Source organism: Paramisgurnus dabryanus, chromosome 24 (assembly GCF_030506205.2).
Source record: "Paramisgurnus dabryanus chromosome 24, PD_genome_1.1, whole genome shotgun sequence".
In the NCBI taxonomy this organism is placed as follows: domain Eukaryota; kingdom Metazoa; phylum Chordata; class Actinopteri; order Cypriniformes; family Cobitidae; genus Paramisgurnus; species Paramisgurnus dabryanus.
Window position 1 is genome coordinate 17,293,193 of NC_133360.1, and position 9,273 is coordinate 17,302,465.

The window sequence follows — 9,273 nt, forward strand, 5'->3', positions numbered from 1 at the left end:
GAAAAAGTAGTGGCAAGCCAGTTACGCACATTCTTGACAAAAATAGTACAAATGAAAAGTTCCAATCAGGATTCAGGCCCCACCATAGCACAGAGACAGCGCTGCTTAGAGTCCAATCCAATCGGGGTGAAATCTCAATCCTTATATTACTAGACCTCAGTGCAGCCTTTGACACAATAGATCACACAATCTTACTCAATAGACTAGAAAACTATGTTGGTATCAGTGGTCAGGCGTTAGCCTGGTTTAGGTTGTATCTAACCAATTGCTGTCACTTTGTTTATGTAAATGAGGAAGAGTCATATTACTCCCTGGTTAAATATGGTGTACCGCAGGGATCAGTTTTAGGTCCTATCCTGTTCTCGTTATATATGTTACCCCTAGGAGACATTATCAGGAAACATACGTTTTCACTGCTATGCGGATGATACCCAGCTTTACATCTCCTCACATCCCAGCGAAACACACACGTTCTCTAAGTTAACAGACTGCATTAGTGGTGTTAGTGACTCTAAGCCCAATTCTGGCATCTTTACATTGTCTACCAGTAAAATATTGCATACAATTTAAAATATCACGAATCACCTACAAAGCCTTAAATGGCCTAGCACCCTCATATCTTAGAGAATTACTATCAGAATACAATCCATCACGAACACTACGGTCGCAAAATTCTGGTCACTGGATTATCCCTAGACTATCGAAAGTGTCTAAAGGTGGAAGATCCTTCTCCTACTTAACCCCTAAGCTCTGGAATGATTTACCAACCGATGTCCGAGAATCAGACACAGTCGATAACTTTAAATCTAGACTTAAAACTTTTCTCTTCAACAAAGCATTCAAGTAATTTGTCTAGTAAAGGTACTTAACTCGCAATAGTTATTTTTACGAAACAAAGCACTCACGGTCATAACACAGACCAACCTAATAAATAAATAAATAAAACCTTATCAGCATGAACACTTCAAAATGAATTCCATTAAATAATTTGCCACTGCTTGCCACTGAACCTGCATTAACAATGACAGTGGGGCCTCTGACCTTAGTCAAACGGGTTGGCACGTATGGTCGGGTTGCGATTTTGGCGCTTTCGTGTGTCTTGTGAAAAGTATGCCATACAGACCCGTTTGCCACTGAACCTGCATTAATGACGACAGTGGGGCCTTCGGCCATAGTCAAACGGGTTGGCACGTATGGTCGGGTTGTGATTTTGGTGCTTTTGTGTGTCTTGTGAATAGTATGCCATACAGACCCGTTTGTCACTGAACCTGCATTAACGACGACAGTGGGGCTTCCGGCCTTAGTCAAAGGGGTCGACAGGTTTCATTTTCTCTTAAAGATCGGAAGGTGACCCTTAGTTACCATAGATACCTTCGCATTGGGCCCCCAATTTGCTAAATCCTCAAATGTGGATAACATAATTATGCCGCAATAGTCAGCCTGTATGGAACCAAGCTGATTTAAACCACATCACTGTGTGACACTTGCATTACATGTGAACGGCCCCTACGCTAATATGATTTTGTTTTTCTCTCCCTGTCTCGTCCTCGACCCGAGGACAACGAGACAAACAGACCCAGTCCCGGTAGATGTGAAAGTTGGCCCACCTCTGATCTACTGGCTGTCCTTCAACGTGATGCCCTGATGCCTGACCAACGATCACCGGCAGAACCCGCTTAATCTCCGCTAAATCTCCTTATCCGTTCTCCCAAGGGTTTTTCCCTCCTAGGACTTATTTTTCCTCTGATAAAAGCCCGGGGTTTTTTTCTCCTAGGGGGTTTTTCACCCCGGGGAGGCAGCCTTTTTGGGCTTTACTTAGCTTCCTCTTCTAGACGTTACTTTAGTAATACGTGCACTTATAATATTGAGTCATAGCCGCAGCAAATTTAACTGCTTATGCTATAATGTATTTTGTTGTGCTATCTGTCGTTTTTCTGTGCTTTTCACTGCTTCTATTTATGTAAAGCTGCTTTGAAACAATTGACTTTTGTGAAAAGCGCTAATAAAATTGAATTGAATTGAATTGTAATTGCAAAGTTTTGTCAGTGAGCCTTCATTAAAAAAAACATCCATTATGACGAGCCTTGTGTTCTACAAAGGTGGGATGGTTTAAAAGTGTTAGGCAAGACAAACATATGTCAGGAAAAGCAATGTCTGGCCATATGCCAATGTCCACAGACATTGTTTGGTTGGCAAGTTGTTAGGGTCACTTAAGGCCAACTAAATACATTTTAAGCTGAAAAAGTAATGTCAATGCATACCCTCTATATAGGCATACACTCATGCTGATCAGGTGGACACCTGGTCGTAATTACAAGATGGTTTGGCGGATTATTTTAAAATGCTCCTCCCAACCTTTTTAATAAAAACATAATTTTGTGCTGTTGTCTTTATTAATTTTTTACTCTAAAACTTTGGGAAAAACACAGAGCTTATCACTGTCCTTTTTTACACAGCCATCCAATCACATTAGAGGAGGGGCGGGACAAACACTACATTGACAAACCATCATATTTGTACAACTCATCAATGGAGAAGTTATTGTAACTTGATATTGCATTTTTATATTCAGTAATATTGTTTAAAATAAGATAACTAGTGACATGTTGAAGATATTCCAAATCACAACAACAATGTATCTCTGGAATAACGAGCAGTGCTATCTGTAGTGCATAGGCTGGGATTATGCTAATTGTAAATGAGCGTGCATGTGCACCCTGTACAAATTATTGGAATTCATTAACATACACACATTTCACTATCAAATCTGACGTTTACGAAGTATTTTTGAATCAGGAGGTTTTTTTTGAAAGGTCTGTTTACAAGCAAATCACCCACATAAAGGTATTTCCTCGTATATTTATAAATGTTTCATATGAATATGAACAATTTAATAAGCCCCTTCATGACTTTCTATTCTAAACACTTTCTAAACTCCACAAATGAGTTAGGCTCTTTGCTCTTGAGCCTTATTTTATTTTACTTTCTGTGTCTGACAGTGCAACAGTGTTACAAATTTACATGCATTACCACAAATAAAAAAATAAAGTTTATAAGTAACTTAATGTTAAAAACTGAAAATAATTTTGTGAATCCACTCAGTAAGGTTTTATTTTGTTAATCTTTAGCTGGCTCTTATTTGTTTTCTGGTTTTGGACTTTATGCTGGCAGCTATTGCCCCGAATGCAGAAACTTTGTTTACTAACTGCTGCCAATTTACAACAAAACATTCATCCCTGTTTTTCTCCACACATTCACTATAAACATTGTTCAAACGCTCTTTCATTTTCTTTCATGTGTATATTTGTTTATTTTAAAAAGATACTGTACAGTAGTCTATTAGTAGTTTAGATTTTTATTTACCACTGTCCACAACTCTATCATAAGTGACCTGCGGCCTCATTTTTGTGTCACAACCAATCGATTAAAAACCATTTGTACAAAACCAAAGTTCAAGAAAGTAAGTTTGGTGTATTCTTTTTAATTGTGACATTCAAGATACAATGTCCCACATAAGTAATATCCACAAATAACTGTAACATCCACAACACATTTTAAACACCATAATACAAGTTATAAGAATGTTATTGGTATCTCTTTCTTGTACGCTTTCCTCTAATTTCAGATAAAAGACCCAAAGACAAACTGTATACAAGCTGTTTAGCTTAATAAATCTTGATCACTGAAAACACCATCTGACACAGTTTCGTTTGCCTGTGTGAGTGCTGTAGTGTTTACAGGAGCAGTTCTGTCAAAAATAGGCTTAAACTCTTTCCAGGGTTTAGTGGGACAGTTCAGTGGTGTAGGTGTAGTCGTGTTAAGGTTTTCCTTGGATTCTTCTGAAGAATCTTTGGGTGCTGGTTTTGTAAAGGTTCTCAAAGGGGACCAACCTGGTGGCCTTTTAACTCTTGTCAAAGGCTAAAAGAGTATAATATAATAAAACACTTAATATTTCATATTTTAATAAATATAAATAGTATAGTAGTATAAATAATTTGCAATTGAAATAACTAAATGGGATGCTCACCCTCCTGAAACCTGGTGCACATTCAGTATGCACTTCTGGGACCTCATGTCTCCAAGGGGCTACATCCACAGTTGAGTTGCAATGCATAAACTCCTGCATAAACATCAACAATTTTAAAGGAGAGGTTACAAGGTTTATTAACTGTGTGCACTGCACTATACTATGAAAAATCACTTGCCATCTTAAATCTTAACCTGTTATCAGGATTTTACTGTATATGTATATTTTTACTGTATACTTATATATATATATATATATATATATATATATATATATATATATATATATATATATATATATATATTATATTATATTAGCATCTAATTTGAAAACTTACCGGTTCCTCTACAACTGGGTGGCACTCATCAGTAACAGCTTTGAATTCTGACTTGGTACAGTTACTCTTCTCCATGTCAAACTGCAATTTATACCTGAATCCAGCAACCACCTACACACAGAATTACCTCACCTTTTTCATAACTCTATCATTAAAAATCTTTAGAGGAAAGGGTGAAAGCAGACACAGATGCACGGCGGCATTCAATTGGGGAAAATGTTCTTAGGTTCCCGAGTGGCTACTCCCATACACTCTTATGAGCGGCTCTGAAGTAAACACTGACCTGTTTTGTTGCCGATGACAAGTCCTTAAAGATGAAAAAGTGCACGTGATTTGTAATGCTGTTGGCTTTAGCCAAAGAATGAATGAGTGGGTCTCTCAGGTCTTCTTGATTTTCGATATTTTCAGGGCAGCCTAGACAAGGTGCAACCTCAGAAACAATATAGGTGTCAGCTGTCAGGGAGAGGGTATGAAGATGTCAATTTTTTTTACATTAGTTTCCTACAAACATAGATACATACATGCATAAAAAATTAAGGGACTATATTTAGGAGTCTACATACAGTAGTGATACATTGCAGAAAACACTTGAAACTTGAGTTCGATTATTTCCTCAATTCACATTAAACTTAAAATATGGCAATTTGTACCTATTTAACCTGATAAATTGACTGATCCCCATTGTTTACAAACTATTGAGTTCACTGTGTATTATATTGGCCATTATCGTATATTGATTATATTGAAAAAAGTAAAGAGTAATAAATAACAATAATTACACAGACACTTATTTTAACAGGTGATCATGGTACAGCATACCTGAACAGTCATGCAAGAGTAACTGTTGACCTGCTTTTGTGAAAAAAACTTCTGCTTGACAGTTTTGGAGTACCTGGAGAATCACACAATCATAGGCGTTATCTAAAACATTTATTTAAGCAATAAGATATGAGAGATTGAATCACAACATGCCGTTATGTATCTTCTTGAAGATTTACATTAATTTATGTACTGATATTTCTGCTGGACTATATACTTTACATTTATAGAAAATATATACAATATGTCATCTATTTTTAATAATTTGTATCTGTGGGTTCTGTTTGGTGATGTACACAGCTGTATCTCACATCACAGGTTATACCTGGCATTAAGATGCGTTTTGGTCAGTCGAATCACAAATGGATGAGAGAGACACATGCACGTTCACACCTGAAATTAATTTTTATTAATGTTAACTTCATTTTAAGAAAACCTAATTTAATTATGTATAACCGATGTCCAGTTTTTTTGCAGTGTGTGTAATACTTTAACATAAAAATTGTTTACATAATGTGATGCGGGAGCAATACCAATGCTTTCCCCATCCACTTATTTATCTCCAGCAAAAATAGTGAGTTATCTTAAAACCACCATGTTTGGTCATACAGTATCATGTTTATTTGAAAAATATATTTTTTATTAAAAACATATTGTGGATGAGGCATTAGATGAAAATGCAATCATGCACAGAATATATATTAATTTATCTTTATAGTAGTATGAATACAGTATATTCAGGTTTGCACTGAACACAGTAATGCAAACAGTAAAAGTTTGTCTGTGTATGGCTGTGTATAATTGTACCCTGGAGGAGAAATTGAGTAGTATATCGTATCTCAGTAGGTCAGTCAGTACACAAAGTAAATATACACAAATGTTATAGCTGTCAGGGTCCTTCCTATGAGTCTTGTATTGTGTTTGTATTTAAGTCGTGGTGGCAGGGTTCTGGCAGTCCCAGGCTTTATGTGGAGGCTCATGCCTTGTTTATTGTGGCATGTGCCTCCGGTGTCTTGTCATTTGTCTCCGTCCCCTCCTTCTCCTGCTTATTAGTAATCATTTTCTCCCATCACCTGTTCCCGTTCATTATCTTGTTTTTTTTCTATTAAATGTTATTGTGTCCTTAGTTCTTTAGGTTCATTGTGTTCTGTTCGTGTACGTTCTAGTCTAGTGATCAAGTCGAAGTTTTAGTGTTATTTGTCAGAGTTTCATGTTTCATGTTGTGTACCCCCTCGTGGGTTTTTGTTTTGTATAAAATAAAGTGTTTTCTGTTTTCCCTGACATCGTTTGCGTTTGGGTTCATCTGTTCCCCTATTCCTCACAATACCCACCTTTTTAATACAGTGAAGTACTGCAATAAGGTTAGTATAAAATCCAATCATAGTGTTCACACAATATCTTATAAATATTTTAATCACACCCTTATTGGGGGCTGAGCCCCCCTAAAATTATTTATGCCTAGAATTGTTCCTGGTACATTAAGTGACTATTTTGTCAGACCACCACTGCGGGTATCTGTCTGCTTCCTGCACCCACTGTCTTCTTTTATGAAATCTAAAATATGGTCACCCTATCTGTGAGTTGTAAAACACAAGCGGGAGAAATTACACACTGATATTATGTGAGAGTACTGCTGCATGTGTTGTTAATAAACATGCTGCCAAAGGTTTGTACATGTAAAGTAAGGGCTTTCTCCGCTATTTTAGAAAAAACTTTTTGAACACATATCAAAAGTGGACAAACTCATAACATTTAACACCTCATTTACACCTGTATTTAGCGTCGTCCACTTGTAAATCGATTGACCAAAAAGCATCTTTAAACCAGGTGTAAACAGCCTCACAGTAACTATGTCATGTATTTTAAAATGACTGAAGCATTGTACTGACCAATCAGCATTGAGGACCAGAGCAGTTCATTCAGCAGTTCTAACTGTAGTCATTTTGTGTCTTTTATAACATTCTTATAGCATTCTTTTAAAGTCAATTTTCTACTTTTCTAATAAAATCATTTGAAACAAGTTAATATTAATTACTTGGTAATTATCATTAAATGAGTTAATGTCAATCTCTTTTACATAATAGCCAGCTGACTGTATATTATTACTTAAAGGCACAATATGTAATTTTCACCACTTGAGGACGCTAAAAAACAATAACGACCGCAGTGTGGACTGATGGGAGTTGTAATCTTCACCTTTACTCTTGATAGAAATCAATCTGACAGGACTCACACAACATGTTTATTAATGAGATTTTGAAATAAGGTTTATAACCACTGCATTATAATGTAAATCCACAGTTTGGTTTATTAGAAGTTACAAGTACTATTCCACCTACAATGTTACACAAGAGTTACTCAAGAGTACGCTTTTGAATTTCTCTCGTGATACTTTGATGTCACACTGCAATGGGTTTGCGCAGTGCCACATGAACTCAAACAACTCCAAAAATCAGAAAAAATAAATATGACATCTTTGACAAGCAACCCTGTGAACACACAGAACGCTGCAAATTCTCAGAATTCAAGAATTGTTGAAAACATTTGGGATAATGTAAGTACAAATGTAAACAAAATAACACGGTATGATTTTTGGATATTTGAATGCAAAAGTCTTACATATTGTGCCTTTAAATGACCTCATCAGTTATTACCTTATCCGCATGTTGTAGGTAGTCGCATTGTTGCCAGACTTTGTCTCCTCCTACAGGACAATCTGTCTCTCTGCTTGTAAACCGCACAAACAGAATTTCACCTGATTCATTCTGTGCCTGTGATGAATCACAATGTTACATTTGCTTTATTAAAAGCAACTCACCAGTACAACATATTTAATCTATAATTTTTTTATATTTGAGTATGTGTGTTTCTCCGGAGATCAAATCCATAATATTTGTGTTGCTAGTGCAATGCTCTAACAGTGAAGCCACAGGGAAACAGAGAAAAGCAACATCTGCATAGTTAAAGTAAATGTGTAAAAACACACACACACACACACACACACACACACACACACACACACACACACACACACACACACACACACACACACACACACACACACACACACACACACACACACACACACATATCCCACCTTTGTTGCCTCCTTGATGTCATAGAGAGCCAATAGAGAGCCTTCGGTTAATAGCTCATTATGCTTGGAAAGCGCTAAACTCACAACGTTCTCAACACGTTTATCATCACATGGAACCTTGTTGTCTGTTTGACCATATATGTCAGAACAGCAAACCCAAACTAAAGCAAAAACCAAGAGGTTTCTTTCCACCATTGCGCTAGAGTAGTGAATGCCTGGAGTGAAAGGGTTCAGATGTCCCTGCTGGACTCCTGTCTGTCTCTGTAATGATTTACTCACTGTTATATAGCTCAAGTCTGTGTCTATCTCCACCTATCCAAATACAGGGAAATAAGCATCTGTAATGCAAATGTTTACTCATTTCATACGCACCCTTTAACACGCACACTTTCCTGAATCAATAGCCCAAACCTCTGACAAACGGAAACATTTCCCATATGCGGTGATGGAACAGAAGTCAATATCAGATTGCAATTTTATTATGCAGGAAATCTGTATTAAAATGAAATTTCAGAGTTTTTTGTGTATGTTTGTTTTGGCTCAAACATTAGGTATCAGTACTTGTCATTCAAATAAACATTAGTGAATACATTAGCTAACATGAACAGTACTAACTTACAATGAACAATAGATCGTTTCATTAATCTTAGTTTGTGTTTATTTCAAAATTTACTAATACATTTTTAAGTTTTAAAGTTGTAACTGTTAGCTTGAGTTAATTAGTTAACTAGCATAAACATCTCCACTGACATTAACCAACATTAACAAAGATTAATAAATGCTGAAGCATTATATTGCTCATTGTTAGTTTATATTAGTTAATGCATATAGTGTAAAGTTAAATACAACATTATTGTAATGTGTTACCAGATTACATGTTTTTTTCATTCATATTATTTTTATCACATATATTCATACTATTAACATTTTCCAAAGATGTTACAAACAAGTGTAGTGCTTTGTGACAGAGACAAAAATGCACTGTTCATCAGT

At 36.1% G+C, this 9,273-nt stretch overlaps 1 protein-coding gene across 1 annotated transcript; it reads right to left on the minus strand.

Moving 5' to 3' along the window:
- Positions 1-3,461: 3,461 nt before the first annotated feature.
- Positions 3,462-8,551, minus strand: kng1 (kininogen 1). The gene is made up of 7 exons (XM_065247334.2): positions 8,281-8,551; positions 7,838-7,954; positions 5,184-5,256; positions 4,648-4,817; positions 4,365-4,475; positions 4,028-4,120; positions 3,462-3,918 (listed from the first exon to the last, which is right to left on the minus strand). Exons 1-7 carry the CDS (start codon positions 8,473-8,475, stop codon positions 3,661-3,663), a joined length of 1,017 nt encoding a protein of 338 aa, XP_065103406.1. The 5' UTR covers positions 8,476-8,551; the 3' UTR covers positions 3,462-3,660.
- Between the last annotated feature and the right edge of the window lie 722 nt (positions 8,552-9,273).